We start from the raw sequence: 25,894 nt of genomic DNA on the forward strand, positions 1-25,894 counted from the left end.
TCCCAATCATGGCAGGGTGATTGGGAAGAGGTGCAAGAGGTGGAACTGGAGGCTCTTGGACACAACCACTCTTGACGAGATTGGGAATCTGGAAAAGCTAACTGTTGTCTCTTCTCCCGTCAGGTCAACGTTCCCAAGACCCGCCGCACCTACTGCAAGGGCAAGACTTGCAAAAAACACACTCAACACAAAGTCACACAATACAAGGCCGGAAAAGTGTGATCTCCCTCTCCAGAACCCGCCGTGTATGACGACACTCGGTGAATTGGACACTGACAAGCCTTTGTATAGGCCTCGCTATTCGCACAGGGAAAACGCCGATACGACCGCAAGCAATCCGGTTACGGTGGTCAAACGAAGCCCGTCTTCCACAAGAAGGCTAAGACGACCAAGAAAGTGGTGCTGAGATTAGAGTGCACAGTATGCAAGACCAAGGCACAATTATCGTTGAAGCGATGCAAGCACTTCGAGTTGGGGTATGCTAGACCCTTTAGCCTTCGATATGAGCTGACCAGGGCTGACTTGAATTTCTGCAGTGGTGACAAGAAGACGAAGGGTGCGGCTCTTGTGTTCTAGATATGGTGAGACTTTGCAGTGCTCTGGCAGAATAGCGAGAGATCAAAGCACGAGCGCGATCGAATTCAAAGATGTATGGTAGGAAAGCAGCAATCACGATGAATTTTCATCTGATGAAAGTGAGAGATGGTGATACGACCACCAAGGAAGGGTAGATGTGATATGCTCACATGCATCCAATCTCTTTCCTGGAGGTCATGATGCACCGGCGCTCTGTGTGAGCAGCCTGTATTTCGATGACCAGCGTCCGCAATTGAATGTTACCCTCAGTCCTGCTGTCAAACATGCTTCTAGTTCAGTCATCTCACCCGTTTCCAGCTCCCCGACCTGACATCATTCTTGCGGCCATCCAATTTTTTCCCTCGAAAGTTCGACTCCAAGCCTTCACTGTTCTCTCTTTAGGTACTCGTGGAGGATGCTCGCATGGCGCACCACAGCGTCCAGACCTATGGTGTTGCGTAGTGCTCGAGCCTTACAAGTTCGCGACATACGTTCTGAGGCAGCACACGGCCCTTCTCTTGGGAAGATGGCCTATGCCCTACAAGACCGCCCAAGTACAATCGTACCGAGATAGGTTAGTCAACTAGGGGCCATTCAGCGGAAAAGTCGGCACATGTGAATACGTCCCCCAATACGAAGCAGCGAGGGCAGATGAACCAAGAGTGATTTGCTGCTCTCTCACCTTCGTAGCCCGGGACCACCTGGCCAACTCCAGTATTATATAGAGTAGTTAGGCTCCATTGTTGGGTTTTCGGGACGATGCATTGCTTACCCCGCGAGACCAGGCTTCACTAGTACAGAGGTTCTCGGTATAGGTAGAAGGCTCAACCGGCTACCAAACGAACGGAATACGACGAGGGACAAATGACGCATCCCGATAGCACGCGACCCTTTGCTACGACTTTCTGGCACGGCTGATCAGAGGACGATTGTTTCATATTAATATCCATTTACTCGCTCGAGCCTGGGATCGGCCTCGATGTCTTCTGGACTTTGACGAGGAAACAAACACCTCTATCTACATTCATAGAGGCGAGATACAATCGAAAAGCGCAACCCAGGGTCAGGAGTCACAAGGTGTTGTCCCGCTCGCTCACCCGCCACTTCTTTGGCACATATCTTTTCCATTCATTTCTCAAAGCCAGAAATTTAGAATCAGAGCTGGTCATACCACTGGGATCTCAACTACCAACCAACACCGGAGACGAATCCATTGGCATCGCGTTCAACATTTCAACCTCCCTCCTCCAGCTCTCTCCCCACGGCTTTTAAATCGACCTCTCCCGCACCTTGTTCTCGAAGAAAAAGATGCCATCCATATTCACCAACGAATACTCTCGCGGGCCGCTGTACCAGTACTGGAAAGAGCGGGGCCAGGAAGAGAAAGCGCTGCGCGAACAGCGCATCCAGGAGGCCAAACTGCGCAGCAAGGGATTCCAGCCCACGAGCCCTGCGTTTGGACCAAGCAGCACGGACGCCTACGCCCAGCGAGCATCGAGCGGTCCACCGGCCTACCGTTCCGAGTCGTCTGAAGGAGAGGGCGGTTCGGCGCCGCAACAACACCTTCCTCCTGGCGACGAGCTTCCCTCGTACGGCGCCACGACGGGAGTGGTGGGAGGACAGTCTGAACCCGCGGCTGAGGGTGGCGGCGGCTGCGGGCAATCACTTCTCTCCGGCGAAGAGGAGAAGGCCCGCCTGCGCCGGCTCGAGGAACAGCACCGACAGAGTCAGGCGGACTCGGCGCTCGCCCAGACGCTCTCGGCGGAAGAGGAACAGGCTGCTCGGGCCGCTGCTGAGGAGGACGAGGCATCCGCGGGGAAGGGCAAGCAGCCAGAAAGGCGCAGAAGCACGGCAGGGAAGATTGGGCGGTGGTTGGCGGACGCAGCGAGCGGCTACACCAAGAAGCAGGAACGGTGGTGAACTGCGTTACGAAACTAGTTGTTCTCGGGGCTCTTCGGGTTTTTTTTTTTTTTTTGCTCTTTACCTTTGTTCTTTTGCTTTTGGGGTTTTGCCATTCATCTAGCGAGGTACATGCCGATGTTGATGAGGACGGGGCAAAACTCAGGGGGAGACGCGCATCTAACTGCCCTGCATCCACGTACCCTGTAGCCTTGAAAGCTGTGAAACGGAAGAGGGTTGGGAGGGGGAGAGATCGTAAGGTGCTGTACTCCATAAAGTCGCACACTCGATCAATATCATTCCTGCGCCATGCTAGGTACTTACCACCATCAGTAGGAAGCCATCCGCGAAAAAGAAAAACAGCGGGCGGAATCAAAGAATACTTAGGGGAGAGGGGGAGGGAAGGAGGGAGGGGGGGGGGGGGGAGAGAGAGAGAGAGAGAGAAGGGGAAGATCTTTATTGGCAAAATGACACAGAATATTCTGAAACACAGCTTATATCTAAGGATAATCGTAAGTCATGAGAGACTGGCATGAGAATCAAACTCCAGCTCATCTGTTCAAATCATTGGCAATCCGTCTCTGCAGCTGTCAGTGTTACCTCCGTCTGATTATATCCATCGTAGACATTCGTAATCATGGTCGAAAAATGTCTGCGTTTCCATGGTCGCCATCAGTCCATGATCCGGGCAAGACAGTCAAACTCCTAAACCATCCTCTTCGCAAAACCAAGAAAACTCGTTATGTGTCTGTGTACCGTGTTCGTTGAAATGCTCAACGAGGGCTCCGCCAAACAATGCTCTGCCGGCTTATCTGCTCCTCCTCTTCCTCCCCTCCGGCCCGAACAATCCATCCAAGAAATTGCCAAACACCTTCCCCGCTGCGCCCTTGCCAGAAAGGATTTCGTTTAGTCGGTCCGCCAGCGGATCATCGCTAGGCTCGGTTTTTTTGCGTCCCTTTTCGTCGAATCTGGGAGGCAGCTCGATCGTAGCATCGGAATCAGTGGGACTTGTCACACGCTCGAGTTCTGGGCCACCGGAACCGGAGCTAGGTTCTCCGCGAGACGAGCTTGGTTCATGAGAACGACGACGCCGGTGATGCCGCCGCCTGTCTCCGGTCTCGGCTGAGTCTGGATGAAGCGATCGAGATGAATGTTCTCGACTTCCTCGACGTTGTTCGTCAGGGGTTGAGTCCGTATCGTCTTCCGCTTCGTAGCCACGAGAGTGCGAATGCGTGTGTCGATGGCGGTGTCGTTCGGGACTTGATGCTTCAGATTCGATCGGTACAGCATCAGAAACGTCTGGTGTCTCGACGAACTGGACGCTTTTCCGACTAGATGGTGGCGGCTGAGATTGAGACCGTGGAGGAGAGACACTTCGTCCGGTAGGGGGGGGATATGTTTCTTGACGCGGAGGGATAGGAGCCGGGGGCAGAGGAATGGTTGCGTCGTGGAAGGAAGGCGCTTGCGTACTTGACGGCGGTGGCGGCGGAGTCGGCGCAGAACGATTTAGACCTAATTGCCCAGGTTGTCAGTCTGCCGAAAATCCCTAATCCAGAAAGAGACCGAGTTCAAAAGGTACATGACTATGACGTACCATCTGGGACATGGTGCTGGTCATTGCTGGGAACAGTAGGTGCAAAAGGATTGCCAAATGTAGAACTCGGCTCAGCACTCACATTTTCAGGGCCACGTGGTGCGTAAGGGTTCGCACCAGAAGCATACGCATCATATGGTTGAGCAGGGGCCGGCGGAGCACCAGGAGGAGGTGGTGGTGGTGGTGGAGGCGGATAGTTCTGTGGAGGATACTGCGCGCCACCGGCTGGAGCTGTACCAGGTCCAGCTTGCGGGGGGTATTGTTGAGGTGCAGCTCCTGGTGGAGGCGGGAACTGACTCGTCTGAGGGTAGAAGCCTTGTTGATTCGCATACGGATCATTGACTGGAGGAGGCGGCGGGGGTGTAGGAGCATATTGTGCCCCCGGATTATAGTTGTCCTCGTAAGGATCACGACCATATCCTTCCTCTTCGCGACCTAACTCTTGTCAGCAATTCACATGTTAAGACGGCGGGATGACTTACGCCTTCGTGCTCGACGTTCACGTTTCTCCTGCTTCCGCTTTTCATACTCGGCGGCACCGATTGCTCCCGCGGCTGCAGCTGCAGTCATCTTTGCAGCATCTCGCGAATGCCTGCGCCTGCTTCGGCCTGGAGAGGAACTGCAACTGTGGGACGATCTTCGGCCACCTCGTTCACGACTCAAACTCCGGCTTCTACTTCTATTCCCGCGTTGTGCCCCATAACTCGCTGCTGCGCCTGCGGCAGCTGGCACAACAGCATTCGAGTAGTATCCATCCTGCGGCGGCGGTCTTCCGTAGTAATCTGGGCCGTAATTGTTGCCGTACATAGGTGCATTTCCATACTCGATTAACCCAGGGTCATTGATCGCGCCCTGGTTCGGCCCGTCGTAGTACGCATGCTCGGACCTGGCCCTGCTTCTGGACCTAGAGCGAGCACGACGCCGCTCGTCCACGATCTCTTCGGCTTCCTTCTTTGCTTTGTGTTTCTCATACAGCCCAGCGACGGCGGCACTGCCCAATCCAGCAGCGACGACAGGTAGCGCCTGTCTAACGCGGCTTCGCGATCGTTCCTTACCATCCCTGGCTCTTGACTTGCTTCGAGCATGCTCAATCAATGCCGCAACGATAGCGCCACCAGCGCCAGCCTTTGCAATTGTGTTTCTGCGATGCTTGGGATTGCGCGCATCATCTGAAGGAGCATTTGGATCATCTTCAAGACTGGAGACAGACTCTCTCCGGCGTCGAGAGCGAGAGCGAGAGCGACTGCGAGAACGGCCACGATCGCCGTCGTCGTTCGACTTGTTCATGCGCTTGGAAGCGATAGTGGCGGCAGCTGCAAGTGCGGCAGCTCCGAGACCCACCGCTCCAAGGGTCTTCAGCTTCGACGGAGACGAGGAACGAGACCTGCTGCGATGTCGAGAACGTCTTGGCGACCGAGAACCCGATCGGGAGTGGTGCCGGCTTCGACTGCGGTGCATAGACCTTGCGCGGTGGATACCTTCAGCGGCAAGAGCCCCTAGAGCACCAGCTCCAATATCACGCCCAACACGGCCGACGCCATGGGATATGTCGCGACCTTCCTTCTTGTTGTGGTTCCGTAGAAGCTCAGCGGCACCGACCCCGGCAAGGACGCCGGCAGCAAGGCCCCGTTTACGCTCAGGGCTGGGGCTTTCCTCGCGGACCTCTTTGCGCACGTAGACCATACTGTCGTCGCTGCTGTAATCACGGCCTCTTTGGGACACAGAATCATGAGGGCTCACGGACCGACGTCGGCTTCGGCGCTCATAATAGTCATCATCATCTCGGTCAATCCGCTCTCTGACCTTCTTCTCGTAGAAAAAGTCCTCTTCTCCACGAGGCGAGCGAGGCGGCGGGTCTCTTCGGACGACGCTGCGCTCTTCATCAATGTCCGATTTGCGAACAATTTGATAATCGTCGTCCCGGACTCTCTCTCGAATTATGATGGGTTCCTGACGAATAATGATGGTCTGCGGAGGTGGTGGAGGAGGAGCAAAGTAGTCGGTAGTGCGGGTGTATCGTTGAACATCACGATCGTCATAGCTACGAGGCGAAAGCACTTCGTAGTCGTCTCGGAACCGGGTATCGACGACCTTGCGGTCGTCGTATCGGGTGACTTCAAAATCATCTCGACGGGGTTCCTCGCGCTCAGTGGTGCGTCTGATAACGAGTTCTCTCTCTGCTGCAGGCTCTTCTCGTCTGGTATCGTAGACATAGTCTCTTCGAGGTTCATCGTCTCGTTCTCGCTTGATAACCAATTCACGTTCGGTGTAGCGGGGTTCTTCTCGGCGCACCGGTTCATCGACCTCACGACGGACGATCCGGGTCTCCTCCACCCTTTCGCCTGCACGCTCGGGGACAAACCGCCGGTCCCGGCTTACAGAGGAGCGGCTGTCATCTTCTTTGACCACGTAGCGCTTCACCGTTGTGTATCCGCCATCACGTCGGGTTGAAGAGACTGATGTTCGAGAGTCGTCGAACCTGTCTCGATACACGGAGCCCATTCTGGGCCTGGGGTGAAAAGAGTAGGAGCCGCACCTGATGAAATGACCGAAGGGCAGGCAGGGAGGGGTTCACGTGCACGGTTCGTCAGATTCGCGCGGCGAAAACCAGTGAGGTTCTGTGTGAGGGAATTTGACCCGGCCCCTGAAGCGGAAAACGGTGCCTTGAGCAGAAGAGGGGGAGATGGGAGCACACAAGTGGCAGAGATGAAGAAAGGAAGAGAAGAGTGGTCGAGATTGAGCTGGCAGTAGATGGCAATTCAGACCAGGGCTAGCAGGATCAGATGGGGCATATAACCGGCGGCGGACGGTCGAGACGGGGGATGGACGAGCCGTACCTCGCAAGGGTGTGCGAGGGTCCCGATTTATCTATGCCCGTTGTGCGGCTGCTGAGATGGGCTCTGTGGAAAGTGAGGCCAGCTGCGCCAGAAAGCCGGGAAGTCTGCAATACGGGCTCGATGGGTTGCTAAAGCAGGCTTGGGCAGCTGCCAAAGGTCAGGTAACAAGTGGACTTTTGGCGAATAGAGAAAGAGAAGGAGGGGTTGACGAGAGGGATGGCAGGATGGAGGGATGGAGGGATGGAGGGGGAGATGAGAGAGCGCGCGCGCAGGACGCAGGACGCAGGACGCAGGACGCAGGACGCAGGACGCAGGAGACAGGACGAGAAAAGTGGAAGACGCAGGCAGGCCAACAAGGCCAACTCAACGCTCTCAACGTATTCAGCCAACCAGCCTCTGCTGCTTGAGGCCTGTTGAGACTCTTTTGTGGTCTGCGTGACGTACATTGCATGTGGCCCCCATTGTCCCCGCTGCTGCCACCCTGTTGCCTCGCCTTTGCAGAGCGTGACCTCTTCTGCAGTTTGCCCAAAAGAAATCAGCGCCGTCTGACACGGCCGGCACACCACTACTTGCAATACTTGCTAGACGCCGTGCCGTCAAATGACGCTCGACTGGTCACATTCATGGTACAACGGGGCGGAGGTCTCCCGCCGCACCCATGCAAGGCGCAGGTCCACATGAATATACCTCGTACTTCGGTCTGGGTTGCGTTGCAGCCTGACCCCCCTTCTGAGAATACAACAGGGCTGCGGCCCAACCAAGAATGGAAAACCGGTGAAAGACAAACACAGAGAGAAACGTACCACACAGATCTTATTGGAACTTTTGATCTGGGTGGTTGTTGTCCTCCCTGCTGAGGGTTGACGGCACCTTACATGCCATATATATAAAAGAAAGAGGCCGTCACTAAGGAAAAAGAACATGCAACTGACGGTTGCCCTGACACAAGGCCAAATGCCTTTCCGACCTGGTTTTCCTTTCGCTTTTCCTTCGCGCCCATGCGCTTACTTTCTTTTGCCAGTTTCTTTGCCGACCATTGTATAGCCAAGTATAAGGTTGCAATCCCAATGCTTTTCTCTTTTCCGGACACGGTCCTTTGGGTATCTCGGTCGTCAAATGACCCCCATAAAAGGCGGGTCTTCTTCATGCACAAATGAAATTCGTCCCAATCATAACTCCGAGGGGAAAAAATTTCCCTCTCCAAACATCTTACGCTTTTGGTTCAGCCGGAGATCCTTCGGGATCGTCTCCAGATTTATCATCGTTGGGTAACACCTTGACCCGGCTGCCAATCTTGGCAGATCTCGTCCTGGAGCTCAGGGGTAGCTGGTACTTGATCACGCCTCTAACAATAAGATCAAACGGGTGTTGTAGCACTCTCTCCCAGCGCGCCGATCCCCCGACCTCGGTCTTGTTGCCCGGTCTCGCAAGTCGAATCTCACCGACAGAAGAGGTGTGGCTGTGGCGGAGTGGCGAGGCATCAAACACTAACGGCGAATCGAACACGAGTACCCTTCCGAGCAACATCTTCTGTGTCCCTGGCTCAGGGTCGTCGATCGGGTCCGTTCCCTCGTCCACGCCATCGTCAGATTGCCAGGGCGGCCAGTCGAACTCCAGGCTATTTGCACTCCGTCGGTCGACCCATCGGAGGGCCCTTCTTTGGCCGGCCCCGTCCCAATCGGCTGTGGTTCCCACATAGGGGCTCTCAGCAAACAAATTAACATCCAGGTCATTCACCGTAATAGGGAAAAGATTCGTGTTGAGCGCCAGCACATGCAAATCCAACATGAGCTCTTGCTCTGATGCGAGCACATTTTGAATATGTTTAATAGAGACGTCCATCAGCGGCCGATTGAGGGCCATCACAAACGTGGTAACGCCCACACAGATCAGAAGAATAACAAGTCCAAGGAGAATGCAACCGCTATACCCGCCACACCAGCTGCGGTCATGGGCGTCGTTGTATTCGAGCTGCCGAAAGCTTGTGCTGTGCGGGCGGCGGCTATGTCTCGTGCGATTAACCCGGACCGATCCAAGGAGGGGTGCTCTCTCGTCGTCGGCGGCGGCATCATCATATGCATCAAATGGCTCTCCCTTGCGCAGAGTGCCCGGTAGCCTTCCGTTGGAGGTTCGAGGGCTGTTGGGCCGCGAAAATCGGGACGGATTATTGGGCGTCGAACGTGACGGGTTTGTCTTGGTTGCTTGAGTGAAAGGTGACTCCGTGTCCAGGATTGAGGTGTGGTGAGGCCGTCCATGTCGACTGATGTGGTGATGACGGGGTGTCGAACTGGAGTTGCGTTGACTTCCCCGACCTTCGGGTCCAGACTCGCCATCCAAGTGATTGTTGTAGGTGCTGCTCGAAAACTTCATACTCTTCTTTCCAGTAATTGCCTGACTGCCGCTGCGAACGCCATGCTTGGTGCGGTTCCCAAATTGTTCTTGGCTGGCGAGGGACGTAGCACTGGGTGTTCGAGAGTGATGTCGGGCTGGTCGGCTGTCTGGTGGATTAGACTCATAGACGAAAGTCTCGTCCGAATCAGAGGAATCAGCTTCGTCCACTGCGCTGGCGACCTTAGCCTCGAACAGGTCAGCTTTGGAAGTCACCGTGCCAGCATGAAGCGAGGGAGCTTTGCGGGATTTTTTCTTCTCCTTCTTAGGCCGAATGGTTTCATTGCTAGGTTTCGTCCTTACACTCCCATTCCCATCTCTTCCTGAAGCACCTCGGTCTGGACCCAGCAATTGCGGCATTGAAGTAACCGTCTCCGTCTCCACAGTCATGGTTCGGGGAGGCTCGCCAGTGGGTTTGGGCTTTGTCCCCGTAAGGCTGGTGAAAGAGCGCTTTGCCAAGTCCGACGCTGGCCGGGAACTACTGGGAGCCCTTGACCTCCGGCCACTTTCTGTTTTGCCGGCCGTGCCTTTCGAGGGGCCGTCGCCGCCACTTCCTTCGCCATCTTTGGCTGTGGATGGATCAGGCCGTGACTCTAGGCGCTGATCAAGGGATGGTACATCCATCCTCTGCCCCAACGGCGAAGTCGATAGCGGTCCAATTGCAGGAGTCGTGGGGACGCTGTTTTCTGCCACCGTCTCAAGGGTAGTGCTTGGGCCTCGGCCTGATATTCTTGAGTTGGAATGCGGGCCCGGTTGTTCATGAGTGTCAGGAACTTGCATCGTAGCGGCGGTGTCAGGATGAGAGACAGGTGCCAGTCTTTTCAGCGAAGTATTCGACGGCATCTGATCTGAATCACTCCTCTTAGCTGGCGGTGCCCTTGTTCCAGTCTTCGAAGGAGGAGGAGACTTCAGTCGGGGGGACGTGGGCCATGACGGCGGATTTTGACCTGATCTCATTTGTCGTTCAGAGGAGCGGCTGCCCTCGAGCACCGAGTCGACACTGGGAGGTTGTAAAATAGGTCTCTGGGCAGACAAGGCTCGCTGAACGGCAGCGGCTGAAGGCACGGTTGATAAGGATCCAGGTATACCACTGTTTCGTGTCGGACTGAACTCCTGGCTTCCCTTGCGCGATCGCGAGAGCTGAGGGATGCTAGAGACACTGCGAGAATTGCGCGCAGGAGAGGTCTCGCGTGATGTTTTGGATTGGTCAGGATGGCCAGGTCCCAATGCCGGAATATTGTCAGAAGATAAACCTGACATGTTTTGACGAGTGTGTCTGTTTTGCTATGCCGTTACTCCTCCCGACTGCGACGTTCCGGAAGGGTCTACTCGAGGACTCGTCTCTGTCCGATCATGGCGGCAAATGGCCTAGAATTGGGAATGGTGAGTTGATTGGGGGAAGCCCCCGGGGTATGTTGAGGACGACGCTTTCCGCAGAGGCGCAGGAATGTGTATAGGGATCAGCGAGGGAGGGGACGTCAAAGTGAGCGTATCAGGCGATGATCGTTTGACGGCTATATTGGGCGACTCATTGGGGGAAGATGGGCTGAGAGAGACCCGAGCAGGCGGTCTTTAGGGTGGTTGAACAGTACAGCTGACTGACAGACAGACAGCAACAGCGAATCGAGCCGGGGGGTTCGGAGGCAGCGGCGAAATGGCGAGGCGGGTTTTGATGGGGAAATAGATTGCGTGAGGTCCTGTAAGAGTTGAGAGGATGTAAATGGTGGTTAGAAACAGGGGAAAGAAAGAATAACGGGGATCGCAGGTGGAAGGAATGGATCATGGACCACAGCAACGTAATGGTAAATGGACAAATGGCGGATGGGAAAGGGAACGGGGAAGCGGTTACGAGTGGACTCGCATCTGCAAAGCAATGCACAGCGTCATCCTGCTGGTTTGCTCAGGTTCGCTGCCGTTGCGCAGATGTGGCTGCAATTGGTGGCTGGACCCCTCGGCACCAGTCGGTGTCCCCCCTCCCAAGACCCCCGTCGGCACATTTTTAGGCGCTTGCTTAGGCGGTCTTTAGGCTGCACTGTTTTTCTTCAACGTGGCATTTTGCGCTGGCGAGCCCTGCCTAGTGGCCTAGTGGCCTCCCGCTGCAGCCTCCGGGCTAGCGAAGGCTTTGCGTTTCCAACGCTCTCTAGTCTCGGCCGCCCTCAGCAAAGTGGCATCACCATCATCGCTGTCATTCGCTCCCAACACCACCACACCACACACGCCCCCATCTGGTGCCATCAGCCTCGGAGTTGATTCTGTGATTATTTTGGTCCAACCACATCTCCCGATCCTCAGCTCGCACCCACCGCCTCCACGGAGCTGGGCTCCGGTGCCTGTCCCCGGCCTGATCCTGCCGTCGCTTGAACACGTCTCGCTGACAGAAAAATTCCGACACGCAAACAACGCCGTGGACCTAAGCTGCCATCATGGCCTCTTCAAGTCACCTGCCCTACGCCCAGCGCGCTCAAAAGCACCCACATCCTCTCGGCAGGCGACTCTTCGAAATAGCGGACCGGAAAAAGACCAATGTGGTCTTGTCGGCAGACCTGACCAATACCAAAGAACTTTTGGCTATCGCTGACCGTAAGTGAATCGAGCACACTTCGGAATTCGTATCCCACGTGCCCAGTGTGTCCTGTAGGAGATCCAGGCCACTGAGCAAATCGGTTAAACACATTCTAACGCCTGGTGTTCGTCTCGTAGGTCTGGGTCCGCATATTGCTGTTCTCAAGACGCACATCGACATTGTCTCGGACTTCGGTCCTGCCACGGTTGAAGGGCTGACCGAACTCGCCCTGCGTCACGACTTTCTTCTCTTCGAAGATAGGAAGTTTATTGACATTGGCAACACTGTCCAGAAGCAATACAAAGGGGGAGCGCTACGGATCCACGAGTGGGCGCATATCGTTAACGCTACCATTCTTCCCGGCGAGGGCATCATTCAGGCGCTGGATCAGACCATCCGTGAGGGTGGGATATGCGAGCGAGGCATTCTGATCCTGGCCGAAATGACCTCAAAGGGGTCGCTGGCAGTGGGCGAGTACACTCGAATATCGGTTGAGATTGCAAGAAAGTACCCCCAAAGTGTCTTGGGCTTCGTGTCAACGAGGGAGTTGTCCAGCCATTCTCCTGCCGCCACGCAGGATGAAGACTTCGTAGTATTCACGACGGGTGTCAATATGTCCAGTAAAGGAGACGCGCTCGGTCAGCAGTATCAAACGCCCATCACAGCAATCGAAGGCGGGTCCGACTTTCTTATTGCGGGAAGAGGGATATACGCTGCGACTGATCCAGTGAGCGCAGTCAAGGAATATCGAAAGGCGGGATGGGAGGCATACGAGCGACGTGTCCAACAAGTAGGCTCGGCCAGCAGATAAGCATAAGCAGGTTGGGCATCAAGCATGCCGCCATCGCGACAAGGCAGCGACTGGACAGCTGCAACGTGGGCCACTCAAATCAAAGTGGACAGCTCGTTCAGGGAGTCGGATCTGGCGCTGAAATAGGTAAGGGGTCTCCCAGGGTCTGGAGGCATATTTTCCTCATAAGTACCCTCGTACATGGCCGAGGGGAGAGAGAGGAATCCATCCTGGGGGGGCGAGTCAGATACAATTCAGCATGTACCTAAGATGCAAGGCTACCTCCTACCTAGGTATAGCTATTGACCATGGCCGTAGAGGATTTGTGGGCCGTTGATAGACCCCTCAGACCCTTCGCCGCAAGAGTGTTTACTCCGTCCTTTCTCTAGATTCCGGCGGGCAGCGGGTTGAAAAGCATAAGCTCGACCTTGTAGGAAAGACCAGGCAGCTATAATGGACATGGGATTACTGGGTACGGTGCCTGTCAAGGATCCAAGGGGGTAGTGTGTTCTCCTGTGTTGCACAAGGTCAGAAATTGCACAGCTGCAAATGATTTCGCGTAATTAATAGAGAGCAGAAACAAATTGCTCAGGGACCAAAAACAGAAGGGGGGTCAGCTGCTCCCCGGCTGCTCCTGCTCCTCCTGCTGCTCCCAGATCCCAGATTGTCGCGGTGAAAATGACGATCCATGGCTGCGCTAGTCGAGCCCGCCCACTAGTCCGTTTTGGGCCATTGTTTATCCTTGGCGCCCGTCGCCCACCGCCCACCGCCTAAGACGCGTCTTGCGCCTCACACGCCCACGCCCACGCCCGCGCCCACGCCCAGGAAAAAAAAGAAGCGTGTCGTGGCCTTTGAATCCTCTGTCCAAAGAAAAGAACCGAAACTCGACCAGGACAGATCTTGCGATTCGTCCAGTGACAGCGCGCTCTCAGTGCCTTTCATTCAGACTCTCTTACCCTGTACCAGGTACTTGCCTGCCAAACAACACCCCCATTGGCACGACCTCCTTCCCCAGTTCTGTTCGCCACAAACAATACCCAGTATTCGTCATCAGCGCCTGCTTCCCTCGCGCACGCGATCGCCTCGAGAACTTGAACCCTGAGAGGACGAATACACCACCGCTTGCGACCCGACCTCCCCGGCGACCAGAGGATCAGCGAGCGTCCCTCTCTTTGCCTGCGTCAAATAGTCAGCATTCAACGCTGGCCCGATTCCCTCTCGCCCGCCATCACTCTACCTCCTCATCCTTCGACAGTTTGTCCTCCCTCCGTATCGCATCGACAGACTGCTGTTGCTGCCGCCTCCCAAGTCCTCTTTCCGATATCGACCTACCGCCCTCATTCTACCATTTCCATTGCCATTTCGACGGGGACCTGCTAGATATTCCTCTTCGAGACAGGTCACGATCCCCCGTTATTGTGGGTGCGTTTGGATCACCTCTGTCTCCGCTGGCTTCAGCTGCCACCCAGCATCTCACTCTCTAGACTCATGCCATTCCTCGCGCGTCGATAATGCGAGGCCACTGGTAGATCTGTCCAGATCTGTCGCCGATCCCCACAGCAACTATCATACAACATAGGACCAGGGTCCAAAAGAGCATTGTTTCGTCGAAACGTTCAAGTTCATGGCAGACTCCTGGGCAGAGACTCCGTCTAGTGTGTTGCGTTGAAACAGAGCGACTTCGGACCAGCCATGATGGCCACATACTCTCCTCATCGTGAGGAGCACTCACCAAAGAGTGCCTTCTCACGTTTCGATCCCCATTCCGCTATACGGGAGATCCGCCGCTCACTATCTCGCTCCCCTTCAAAAAGTACGGATTTTCGCCAACAATCGCTACGGTCCCCAGGACCCGGCAATCTGCCTTTCTCGCCTTCTCCACTGTCACCATCGAGAAACACAACATCTGAGAATTTTCTACACCTGGGTAATATGGCTTCTCATCCGAATCGAACGGCTTCGGCTTCCCGTTTTTCACGTCCTTCTCTTCGGCGAACAAATCAGTCTCATGGAGTGACTCGTCTTCGGACTTCGCCTAGGAGTCCTACCAAGCGAGTTCTGACGGATTCGAATGACGGTGGGAATTCATCTCCTATGCCACTTCGCAAAAGGAGTTCAGCAGAGGCAGAGCGCGAACTGGCGTTGAAATGCTTAACTGCTGGAGAGGAAAAGGAGAACGATAAGTCTCCGAATGAACCGCTCAGCTGGAAGAGTGTTCATACTCGACAGGAAAAGAGACGAAGTGGCGGGATGCTGATCACAGCTGTTGCTCCTCTCAGTCCTATGAAGAGATCAGACTGTCCTAGATCAGACGAAACGCCGGGTTGCGAAAGTCCTTCGGCTAAGAGGAGAAGTCTTCACGGGCCAGGCCTCGATTTCAGCATATTCGAGTCCGACAGTCTGGACAGCGGAATGTTCGGTGACAAACGAGCACAAGACGATAATGACTGGTTCGTGGGCAACTCGTTTCTGTCGTCATCACGGTTTTCAACAATTCCAAAGCGGTCGTCATCTTTGAGAAAGTCGACTATTCAACAACGACAGATTGACCGGTCAAGCAATTTGAAATTGTACCACGCCACGGAGGCGGACAAGTCTTGGTTAGACTTCACTCCAGCCGCAAACCCCAAGAAGGAAATGCGCATGTCTCTGGACAACCACATTAATGCATTCCCGCGTGACAGTCCTTTTCCCAGCCAAGGAAATCTCTTGAGTGCTTCAATCCATCCCATGACTGCTACTGGGAACGGCTCATCCTACCAGCCCCGACATCCACTTTCACGAACAGTGACCCAATCATTGTCTCAGCCTGACGAGCAAGACGATTCACCTACTCATGGACCGATCCATCGCCCGAGCAGACCTCGTTCCCACGATTTCTCAAAGTCCCTGCCGGTCGGCTCTTCAAGACCAGTTCCATCTTCTGAAGACAATGAATTCTCCTCTCAGACTTCTTTCGCCACCCCAGGCAACTACAAGGCTGCCAGACCCTTGCCCGCTGCTTTCATGTCTACCGGTCTCATCTCAAAGAAGAACCGTAATGTGGAAGATCCAAATGCTGGCTTACCGAAAGCCCATATGCCAGATACTCCCTGTAAGAAACAGCCTGCAATCTTTCAGAACGAGGAGAAATTTGCACCCGCCAAGAGTGCTATCAACAGAATCTCTCGACAGTCTTTCGGTGTTCCCGCAAGTCCGCTCGAGATGAGCCACGGTGCTTCCAAGGTCTCAGCCTTTCCTTTCTCTAAGAGTCTCGGTATCTTCGGGGTTCGATCGAGTCGACACAATTTGCTTCGGGACGGAAGTTTTGCATCCATCGACCCCGAAGACAAGGTGACCCGTCGTTCGCCGCTTAGTCGCGCGAATAGTCAGTCCACCGATTCTGATTATCCTCCTACCCCTACCAAACACTTAACAGAGCCTCAAGATCGTGGCTCGGTGTCTCCATCGCCACACCAATCAGCCTTGTCTGCCAATCAAGCTATCGCTCCCTCTACCCATATAACTCGATTGTCAAGCAGTAAGTTGTCTCCTATTTCGGCATCGCTAGGATGCGTCGACCTGGACAGTGACAGCGCGATGGAAGATTCCCCATCCGCCAACCTGAGACCAAAGTCGGCGCTAAATGTCGTCTCGCTGCCGAGTCCTTCTTTTGCCAATGGTCGTGCTTCGAAAAGTCTCAGATTCCCGACTCCTTCGGCGAGGAAGACTCACTCGATTCCGACCATGCATTGCCCTGCTTTAGAGCGTGCTAAGATAATGTCTGTGCCACCAGTAAGCCCAAGAATCGAAAAGACCGATCGCGGTTCTCCTCACACCCCTCTCGACAGCTTCTTCCCTCCTGATCCGAGCGGCCTGACCATTTCAGGCCGGGCCGAACGTCCACCCACGAGGCAGAATAACATGGCCCCTATCATTCCGGCGACACCAACTGGGCCACGAGAGTACTTTCCGAATTTCTCCAACCGTCCAAGTCTAAATCTTGCCTCATCGGACGCAACAAATATCGACAGCAGCTTAACGTCAAGGTTCGACAAGGTCGATCTTATTGGCTCTGGAGAGTTCTCGCAAGTTTATCGAGTTTCTCAACCACCGGAGACATCGCCATATCATAAGGTCTATTCTGTGTCAACCAGCCGTCCATCATCAAGAAGTTCTGTGCCCGAAAAAGTTTGGGCTGTCAAGAGATCGCGGTATCCTTATGCCGGTACCAGAGACCGCCAGAGAAAGATACACGAGGTGGATGTGCTCAAGGCCTTGGGTCATTCAGATCACATTGTGACTTTCGTCGACAGTTGGGAGGAAAATAGCCACCTTTACATTCAAACAGAATTCTGCGAAGAGGGTACGCTCGACGTCTTCCTTGCACAAATCGGCCTGAAGGCGAGATTGGACGACTTCCGCATCTGGAAGATCCTTCTTGAGCTGGCAATGGTAAGTCTAATGCCTCTAACGCTTTTGTCTGCTCTGACAGCCGGTAGGGTTTGAAGCACATCCACGACTCCGGATTTATACATCTCGACCTCAAGCCAGCCAACGTCCTCATTACATTCGAGGGCGTGCTCAAGATTGCGGACTTCGGCATGGCCACTCGATGGCCGGCAAAGGCTGGCATCGAAGGTGAAGGTGATCGTGAATACATCGGGCCAGAGATTCTGATGGGCAGATATGATAAACCTGCAGACATATTTGCGCTTGGGCTGATCATGTTGGAAACAGCCGGGAATGTTGAACTACCGGACAATGGCGTATCGTGGCAGAAGCTGCGAAACGGGGATCTGAGCGATGTCCCAAGTTTGACCTGGAGTTCTGGGACAAGCGGCATTTTGAGGGACGCGTCTGGTAATCCTGTGCCCAGAGAAAATTCTTTTGAGTTCCGCCAGGATAGCCATCACGACGATGTGGAAGTGATGTACGGCGATGATTCCGGGGCTGCTGTGGCCGAGCCTGCCCGAAAAGCCTCACGATTTGAACGAAGCGGCGAACTCGTCGACCCACCTCAATTCATGGTGGATCCGTCACACGAACAAGCTCTCGACCGAGTTGTGCGCTGGATGATATCTCCAGATCCGAACGACCGTCCTCTTGCCAGCGAAGTGCTTAGCACGGAAGGCGTGCGGTGGGCAGAAACAAGACGACGTGCAGGAGCGACTATCTTCGAAGGCAACTGGGGACCTGCTGACGAAGTCCTTGCCGAAGATGCGGAGATGATCGATGTTTAAGCCATCTAGGAAGCTAGGTGATTCTAACTCCTGGATAACCCAAAACAATCCGTTTTGGACAACGCGGGGACACAAAGGGAGGCTATTTGATGCACAGAGAAGCGTTGTTTCTGGCAAATTTCCTGTCCTTTTTTTTTAATGATCGAAACGACATCCGAGCACTTACCACAGCATGTTGTTATGGTTTTGACACCAGTTTTCGATCGTTCTGTACACCAGAGCAGGCAAGCAGGAATGTTTTTGGTAGGGGTCAGGTATGGTTTATTTGGTCATCTGACACAGGGTTTGATTTCGACATTGACAGAGACATCATGTCTGCTACGATCGCTCAATAAGGAGAGAGGAGTACGGACAGCGCATGGGGAGAGAGAACGAGGACTCTTACAATACTTTTGGGTTTGGGGACGATAAGATATCCAACTTGCATGGAAGCCAATGACGGCCACAACAAGCAGATGGCATGTCGAGGATATTGTATGGAAACACAGCCACATGCCGCTTTGCATGCTCAATATCCCCGCGGATCCAGACTGAATGGGAAAAAGGAAGGAAGGAAGGAAGGGGGAAAAAAAAGGTCCAAATAGGTAGCAGAGCTGCAGTCAGGCCTGCAAGTATACTTCTGCTAGCATTTTCGAAATGAAAAATGAATGATGACATGACAATCCAAGGAAAAGAGGTAGCAAATTCAAAATTCGGAGCTTCATCCAAAAAGAAATGAAACAAAAAAACCCCCCGGTCCAGAGATGCGCGTAATCCGTCATTCCCATGCCGTATCGGGCGAAAAGGTGCAATGATTACGAGTACCCAGTAGAATCACTCTACATACAGAGACTATCAGAGGGAAAGCTGGCGTACTATCGTACATTTCAATGGCTTCCTTCCTTATGCTATACATTGTACATGCATGAATAGTGACAAAATAGCAAAATGTCGATTACGATACAGACCGCTGCCGGCTTCATCACAGTGCAAACACGGCTCCCCCACCCAACTCCTAAATCAGGATCCAGTATATCGCCAACAAAGGAAAATCTGCAAGCGAATGGATAGAACTCTCGGAAGCGCCGTGCAAGTTGACCCGACCGAACCAAATGTCAGCGTCAGCAACGAGGGCCAGCACAGACAATCCCTCCGTTAGACGGCTCAGCCCTTCTTCTCTTCGGCGCTGTGGCTCAAGATCTTTCTCCTCTCCTCCGGCTTCAGCTGTCCGTTGACGTCCTTGGGCATTTGCACCATCCAATTTGGCGGTGTAATGCCGGTCTGTTCCTGGATCGTACTGAGCAAAGGAGGCAACGACTGCATGATGTTCTTGATCGGTGCGATGCCTTCTCCCATTGCCCCGCTCGCGTCACCGTTGCCGGTGTTCCATACGGTAATCTTGGGCTGAAGGCCTTGAATAGCCTTTGCGTTGGCCATGGCAAGCTTCTCGTAGGTATTCTCCTTGAGCATCATGAATTGAAGCAGGCCTTGTGGTCCGCCAAATGCGTCGGCCAATTCCCTGTACGCTTCTGCTTGTGCCTTTGTAGCTTCTGCTTCACGCATCTTAGCATGGTACATTGCATCGGCTTCTTTCATTTGGCGTTCGACACTGGCTTGAATTTGGCGTTGCTGTTTGAACAACTGAGCATCAGCATCCTGCTTTTCAGCGTATGCCTTGGCGTCAGCTTGCTTGGACGCGCGGTAGAGGTCGGCATCAGCCTCTTGTTGTGTCGTTTCCTTTGAGATTTGTGCACGGACGAGGTCTTTGGCACGGAGGCGTTCAAGCTCGGTGGCTGCCTTTTTCGTCTCGACCTCTTTCTGCAATTCGGCATCCCGGGCTTCTGCAGCTCTCCGAGCTTGAATCTGGTTGATTTGAATGGTCATGTCCAACTCAGTCTGTCGATTCGTAAGCTCGGCATCTGCTTGTGCCTTGTCGGCTGTGATTGTCGTGTCAGCCTCGCCACATGGACCAGGAGTGGTTGCAAACCTTACCTCTCCTCTTTGTCTCGAGGACGGCGGTCTCTGCTTCGATCTTGGAGATTTCCTGCTTGGTATGACCACGTTTTGAAGCCTCGCCAATTTCACCTCGCATGCGAGCTTCAGCCACATCGATACGGGCTTGGTTGGACGCTCCCTCGTGGGCTTTGCGGGAGAGGAAGGCGAAGTACTCGGAGCCGGGTGTGTCTTGAAGTTCCTTCACGTTGGCATTGTAAATCCGTAGACCAAACTGGTCCAATTCGTTCTGGACGTTTTCAATAACCTGCAACCGGCGTTAGTGCCATGTCTCGTGTTCGTCAGCTAGATTTACCCTGGAGGCATACTTTCTGCTTAAAGACTTGTCGCTCCTTGAAAATCTCCTCCATCGTCATGCTGGACACGATGACACGGGTCTCGCCTTCAATGATGCCTTTCACAATGTCCTGAACATGGCCCCTCTGGGTCGGCACAATGGCCAGGCCAGGTTTCTTGCTGGCGGAGGGGGTGCCGTCGGGGTTCCCGCTGAGGAGCAATGCATATTTTTTGAGAGCTTCGGGCTTGTTGTCTGGGCCGATGGTGAAGACGGCGGGCAGGGCAAACTGGAGCTTCTCAATGGTCATGGCCTGCAAGTTGAGAGAGAAGTCGAAGGGCGAGACGGAGATGCGAGCAACGCGCTGCCATGGGTAGACGAAGGCTTTCTTGACGATGCGTACATCGTCGACGCCCGCGCCAGTGACGACGAGGTACTCATTGGCGTTGGAGATGTGATACCACATGCCGGGCATAAAAGTATAGCGATATTGGAGGAGCTAAGGGTGTCAATAAGACGATGTCGACGAACAAGACGAGCTGGTATGATATCAAACTGCGCGGCAAAGAATGAAGATGGAGGAGAAGATGTTGTGACAGAGATGGAATCCAGTGCTACAAGAACTTGCCAGGGAGGACTTTTGTTTCGGTCACAATGAGAGGAGAAAGAACAAACCGAGCAGAGCGGAGGAAGGTGGCAATTGGAATAAATACTGCAAGTCTCTTGGTAAACAACGGCCGCTTGCAGCCTGGTACATGTCCTGTGGTTGCATATCGCTCAGAGGTAATGTGAGCAACGTGAGGCCTGTACCTAGACGGTAGCTGGGATTCGACCGGTCTGCAATGTACCGCCTCGCCCCCTCGCCCCCTCGCCCTTGACTGACTCTGTGCTAGGTTTCCTGACTTGTTTCTGCCATGGTCGTAAAGTTCAATGCATGTGGAGTTACGAGGCAGAGATGACAGAGGCCGAGGAGGTGCGGTGGTTGTCACGAGGACGAAGACAGGCTTGGACAGGCAGATCCGAATACGGGGAGGCTTGCTCTGTGGAGATGGAGGGGCACGGGGGAGAGGACCGAATGGACCAAGGCAGACGAGATGTGTTTGGAGATGTGTATGAGTACTCGGTATGAGTTCTCGGTATGGTGGGTGATTGCAAGTGGTGTTGGTGTTGTCAAAAGGATCAGGATCGAGTATGCCTCACCCACCCGCAGCTGCGCTAGCCCCTCCCGCTGCGGGTTTTTGTGTGGGCAGTGAGGCCTTTTCGCCTAGTGCACCTCCTGCACTCGGTACGAGGTACTGGGTACCCAGTACAATGCTGCGCCTTACTTAGCTGCCACTCTTTGACCTAGTGAGCCCCCATGCCCCCTAAAGTATATTAAGCCCCTGGTCCTTGCTCTCCTTGGAAGCTTTCTAGAAGCCCCCTCGCTCCCTTAGCCTGGTGGTCTTTAAGCCCACTAGCCCACCAGTCTGGTGAGCCGAGGGACCACTAGGCCCTTGCTGCTCCTGACTCCTCCCTAATGCTGGCAACTTTTGACTTTGCCCTTGCGATGATATTCGCAAACCAACGGCTCACCCTGCTCACCCTGCTCACCGGTCAAGGTCGGCAAATGGCATGACATGACATGGCATGCCACGGCCCTGCTGCTGTGCTGCTTCTCAAACCGGACCATCGACTCTTGACAGTGACAATCAGGCTGACTCTGGGTGACTAGCACGTCTTCCGTGTCACCCAGTTCCTTGTCCTCATTGTACCACTCACACCGCGAGACTCCCAACCGACGGGGCGAGCAACATCGACATCCACTCGAACCTCATCGTCGCGAACCCGCATTCTGGTCGACATGTCCAAACCGCCCTTTGACATAGATCCCAGTGACCGCATCCCTACCTATGAAGAGTCGGTTGCTCTCTCAGCCCAGGTCCCAGCAGTCCAGGACTCAAGACAGAGACCAGCACCAGTGTCCAGCACCTCCTTGATCCGACAAGAACGCACTCGACGGATCTACGAGCTAGTGATTGAATCTCTCATCCCTTGTTTTGCAACTCATGTCTCCAACCTGTGCAATCATCTTACCGTCGTTGTCGTTCCAGCCGACGTCCTACGATCCACAAGAACCCTGACCGAACGGAACATCGTTTCCCCCTCTTTACCCAGTCACCAGACTACTGGCGTCGTCGTGACCCTTTCTGGGACCGAAAATCACTCCTCATTCTGGACGCAGCAAGCAGTGGTGGAGGAGCTGGATCATTTGTTGAGGGGAGAGCTCTCCGATCTATCCGCACCGGCAGACGAGCCACGATATAAAAGGCGGGATGAGAAATCTCAGCCCCAACCTCAACTTCCCCCACAATTCCCAGTCCAGCCGGCACCGGAAACTCAGCTACCGCCCCGTTCCACCAAGACATCCTGGTTCAAACGTGCCTTTTCCCTCCCCGGACCGGACCACGATCCAACAGGCGAGACAGGCAAATGGAATCTTGGATGGCGCAGTCCCGAATTTCCCGATTCGGGCTCCGGACACGGCAGTTCCACAGCGCACAGACGCGAAGGGAGCAGAACACTCCAGACAGATGAGGTAGCTGTACACACAAGATTACAGGATGTGAGTTTTCGAACAGAGAGCGAAATGGGGCTTTTGGAGTCGACCACGGTTAAGAGCATATGGATCGAGATCGAGGTCGGCCTGTAGCGCCGCCCATGGCAGACAACGGATAGATCCAATCTCATCCCACCGTGTGCCTTCCGTCCAGCAACGACAGATTCGTAGCCTGAACCTTCACACCCTTTCCGCATAGTTTTTCTAAACCTTCCCCTTTAGAGCCACCGGCCCAGCACGGTACCATTCGTTGTCGGCCAGTCACGGCACAAACACAGTCCTCTCTTTCTTCGCCGCCCACGCAGCCTCGGCTTCCTCCAACTTCCTCACCTTCAGATCCATGTCGGGCAGCTTGGCCACCGCTGCCAGCAACGCCGGCACCTCCTTCGCATAATGCGACATAGCCCAAGCTCCTGGGCCAGCCCCGCGAAGGGTGATGTTCTTGCTCCGCAGTATTGCCCCAGGTAATGCCATATCGGTCGCGGCCACAGTGCCAATCTGTACGAATTGCGTAGGGACGGCGGATTTGAGTTGGTCCAGAAGTGCGGCAACGGCGGGACCATATAGATAGTCTAGGATTAAATCGACATCTGTCAGGGACGAAAAATCCGTCTCACTGGGGTTGTTGGCCAGGACGATGCGTTCATCCAGGTCGGGGATCGAAGCCATCTCCTTTGCATTTCTCGCCACCCCAATGATCTTACCCGCACCTCTGGCACGCGCAAATTGGACGGCGACTTTGGCACTAATCGCCGTAACTCCCACAATCACGACCGTAAAATTCTGCGGTAGTGGTGGTTCAACGCGGGCAGCAAAGGCCATCCAGCTCGACATTCCCGGGTTCGTCAGCCCAGCAATCACGACGGGATCCGCACCTTTCGGAATCGGCGAGACATTGGCTTTCGGCACGGTGATGTACTCGGCAAACCCTCCACCGGTTGTGATGCTGTTAAAGTACACGCGTTGGCCATCCGGCGTCTCGCCGACGCCATCGGCGCCAGGGATGTACGGCACGGTGGATGTTTTTGTACTGTAGTGGGTTCCAGCGGCTTGTGAACGGACGAGTTGATGGAGGCCGCTTGCGAGGACCTTGAGAGTGACACCGGTGTCCGAAGAAGATGCAGGGTCGGGGTGTGAGGAGGTGAACTGAGGGGCAGAACCCCACGAGGAAACTGTGATTGCACGCATCTTCTGGTCGGATGCTAGCGCTTTGGTTTAGATAGAAGCGTTGATGCTGGCACCTTCTTGCGATTCAACGGCGGATAAAGACGAGGTCAAGCTCCAAACGTATGGAAAAGGAAGTGAGCAACGAGAAAAGAAAGATCAAATACTTATACCATTGAACTTCTCCGGCTGGGCTAACTTTATGTCAGGGGATTCCTGGTCTAGGTAAATCTTTGGTCATCAAATGAAGAGGCCATGGTATACCGTTTCCGCGATGGAAGAAAGGTGGTGATGGCGTGGACAGCACGGACCAGCTTAGCTAACGACGAACATTGTTATCTAGGGCAGAAGCATGATAGGCCGGCTTGGTCACAGCCGCTGTAAACGGAATTCCGCCTCCACGTGCAGACTGGCGGGCTGCTGAATGTTCCGCTGTCGACTTTGTCATCAATGGGACATACTGGAGATGCCGAACACACCAAGGGAGTTCTGCCCGGCCGCACAGGACCGCGCGCATGACATGACATGGACATTGATCGACGCGCGTACAGTATCTTTGGAGGGAGAGCGAGAGCAATGATCGAGGTACAGGGTCATGGCAGAGTGCTGGCAACCAAGACCAGGGTCGGATACGGAGGCCTATGTAATAACAAGTAATACGAAGTATGCTGGCAGTAACAAGAGGTTGGAGATGCGGTTGAGCACTGACAAGTAGAGCAGTGGAGCAGACACGTGAATATTGACAACCCCCCTGCCAAGCTCTTGCCAAGTGCTGGTCTTCGACGTCATCGTGCCTCACATCTCACGCCTCACGGTTCCTTTTCCCCACTGGTTCCATCCCATTCCTCCTCTGGTGCCTGCTCTTACCACTCCTACCGAACAGCAGAACGGAAAAGATGCCCCCCTCTCAAATCCAGATCGCGACCTCGTCGCTTCAGCGGCTTTTGAAAGAAGAAGCCTCCTACTACAAGGAGCAGGAGCAGCAGGAGGCACGCATCTACAAGTTGGAGAACGAAGCCAACGGAAGTGATGAGAACCACGACTATAAATTGAGACAAGAGGTGTGTCCACTTTCTACCTGGATTTCATCAATCAGAAAAACATCAATTTGATCAGTCGGCTCGTATTGTCTTCTCTGGCTCTCGTGGCTGAAACACGAGAATCCCCGAGTGCAGGAGGCTAACATCTCCCGAACTCTCTGCTACAGCGCAAAGCCCTCGAAGAAACCAAGATCGTGATCCCCACGCTCCGGGATCGCATCACCAATGCGAGGGAGAAGTTAGAAAACCTCTTGGTGAGTTCTCAAATACACGCCGGCGCTCCAAGTGCCACGTTGAGCAACTAACCACGGTGTGTGTTGTGAGCACGCCAGGATACGGCAACAAACGAAGACGAGCGGAACGCAGCGATTGAAGTGCTCAAGGCGGCGAAGGAAGCTCAGAAGGACGATCCAATCGCCGGAGAGGAGAGGACTATGTCGTGATTGAACAGCTCTGCACCAATCCATCCCAGAACACCTCTAGGACGAGCCACGAAGATAAAAAGCGGAAACGTAACGAGGAGAAATGAAATGGAAAGCGGCATAGAGTTATGGATGAGAACAATGGTGGGACGATTGAAATGAGCATTGTGAACATGACACTCTTCCCTTCTCTCAAAACCGGAGAAAGTCTCGGGGTTATGGATGTCGGCTCGGTTTGATGCTCGTTTGTTGTTCAACTCCGCCGGTATGATAGAGATTCATTTGATAGAGCAAAATGAATTGCCAAAGGCCCCAGAGTGCTGATCTAGGTGCGAGAGTTGGCGGGTCAAGGTAGCCGGAAGTTGAACGGCTCCTGGGTCCTTCGGATCTTTGCTTCCACAAGAATCCCCATAATCCAAATTTGCATTGAAAGCCATTTCTTCCCCAATGACACAGAAGAATGAGGCATCGTCATCGTCATGTCTGGGTCTGGCAAAGGATTCAGTATTGGTACGATGGCACGCTCCAGCGCTGAAA

General features: G+C 54.1%; 11 protein-coding genes across 11 annotated transcripts; 6 read left to right on the forward strand and 5 right to left on the reverse strand.

Annotated features, from left to right (window-relative positions):
- Positions 1-117: 117 nt before the first annotated feature.
- Positions 118-576, forward strand: A1O5_02808 (60S ribosomal protein L44; the record flags this gene model as incomplete). Its single annotated transcript, XM_007743422.1, has 3 exons — positions 118-216; positions 292-476; positions 537-576. Coding segments are annotated over 3 exons (324 nt in total), but the record flags the coding sequence as incomplete, so codon positions are not given.
- Positions 577-1,884: 1,308 nt separating this feature from the next.
- On the forward strand, positions 1,885-2,496 carry A1O5_02809 (uncharacterized protein; the record flags this gene model as incomplete). Its single annotated transcript, XM_007743423.1, has 1 exon — positions 1,885-2,496. The coding sequence occupies one exon, from the start codon at positions 1,885-1,887 to the stop codon at positions 2,494-2,496; it is 612 nt and encodes a 203-aa protein (XP_007741613.1).
- A 990-nt stretch (positions 2,497-3,486) lies between these two features.
- On the reverse strand, positions 3,487-3,765 carry A1O5_02810 (uncharacterized protein; the record flags this gene model as incomplete). Its single annotated transcript, XM_007743424.1, has 1 exon — positions 3,487-3,765. The coding sequence occupies one exon, from the start codon at positions 3,763-3,765 to the stop codon at positions 3,487-3,489; it is 279 nt and encodes a 92-aa protein (XP_007741614.1).
- A 293-nt stretch (positions 3,766-4,058) lies between these two features.
- A1O5_02811 (uncharacterized protein) lies at positions 4,059-6,571 on the reverse strand (the record flags this gene model as incomplete). The annotated part of the gene is made up of 2 exons (XM_007743425.1): positions 4,059-4,504; positions 4,552-6,571. 2 exons carry the CDS (start codon positions 6,569-6,571, stop codon positions 4,059-4,061), a joined length of 2,466 nt encoding a protein of 821 aa, XP_007741615.1.
- Positions 6,572-8,115: 1,544 nt separating this feature from the next.
- Positions 8,116-10,554, reverse strand: A1O5_02812 (uncharacterized protein; the record flags this gene model as incomplete). The annotated part of the gene is made up of 1 exon (XM_007743426.1): positions 8,116-10,554. The coding sequence occupies one exon, from the start codon at positions 10,552-10,554 to the stop codon at positions 8,116-8,118; it is 2,439 nt and encodes an 812-aa protein (XP_007741616.1).
- Positions 10,555-11,717: 1,163 nt separating this feature from the next.
- Positions 11,718-12,668, forward strand: A1O5_02813 (orotidine 5'-phosphate decarboxylase; the record flags this gene model as incomplete). Its single annotated transcript, XM_007743427.1, has 2 exons — positions 11,718-11,874; positions 11,995-12,668. 2 exons carry the CDS (start codon positions 11,718-11,720, stop codon positions 12,666-12,668), a joined length of 831 nt encoding a protein of 276 aa, XP_007741617.1.
- Positions 12,669-14,342: 1,674 nt separating this feature from the next.
- A1O5_02814 (WEE/WEE-UNCLASSIFIED protein kinase) lies at positions 14,343-17,869 on the forward strand (the record flags this gene model as incomplete). The annotated part of the gene is made up of 2 exons (XM_007743428.1): positions 14,343-17,081; positions 17,129-17,869. The coding sequence occupies 2 exons, from the start codon at positions 14,343-14,345 to the stop codon at positions 17,867-17,869; spliced, it is 3,480 nt and encodes a 1,159-aa protein (XP_007741618.1).
- A 1,143-nt stretch (positions 17,870-19,012) lies between these two features.
- Positions 19,013-20,601, reverse strand: A1O5_02815 (flotillin; the record flags this gene model as incomplete). Its single annotated transcript, XM_007743429.1, has 3 exons — positions 19,013-19,785; positions 19,841-20,108; positions 20,170-20,601. The coding sequence occupies 3 exons, from the start codon at positions 20,599-20,601 to the stop codon at positions 19,013-19,015; spliced, it is 1,473 nt and encodes a 490-aa protein (XP_007741619.1).
- A 1,374-nt stretch (positions 20,602-21,975) lies between these two features.
- On the forward strand, positions 21,976-22,824 carry A1O5_02816 (uncharacterized protein; the record flags this gene model as incomplete). Its single annotated transcript, XM_007743430.1, has 1 exon — positions 21,976-22,824. The coding sequence occupies one exon, from the start codon at positions 21,976-21,978 to the stop codon at positions 22,822-22,824; it is 849 nt and encodes a 282-aa protein (XP_007741620.1).
- Positions 22,825-22,992: 168 nt separating this feature from the next.
- Positions 22,993-23,919, reverse strand: A1O5_02817 (uncharacterized protein; the record flags this gene model as incomplete). The annotated part of the gene is made up of 1 exon (XM_007743431.1): positions 22,993-23,919. One exon carries the CDS (start codon positions 23,917-23,919, stop codon positions 22,993-22,995), a length of 927 nt encoding a protein of 308 aa, XP_007741621.1.
- Positions 23,920-24,791: 872 nt separating this feature from the next.
- On the forward strand, positions 24,792-25,378 carry A1O5_02818 (tubulin binding cofactor A; the record flags this gene model as incomplete). The annotated part of the gene is made up of 3 exons (XM_007743432.1): positions 24,792-24,956; positions 25,103-25,189; positions 25,268-25,378. 3 exons carry the CDS (start codon positions 24,792-24,794, stop codon positions 25,376-25,378), a joined length of 363 nt encoding a protein of 120 aa, XP_007741622.1.
- Between the last annotated feature and the right edge of the window lie 516 nt (positions 25,379-25,894).

Source organism: Cladophialophora psammophila (assembly GCF_000585535.1).
Source record: "Cladophialophora psammophila CBS 110553 chromosome Unknown aczJe-supercont1.3, whole genome shotgun sequence".
Lineage (NCBI taxonomy): Eukaryota > Fungi > Ascomycota > Eurotiomycetes > Chaetothyriales > Herpotrichiellaceae > Cladophialophora > Cladophialophora psammophila.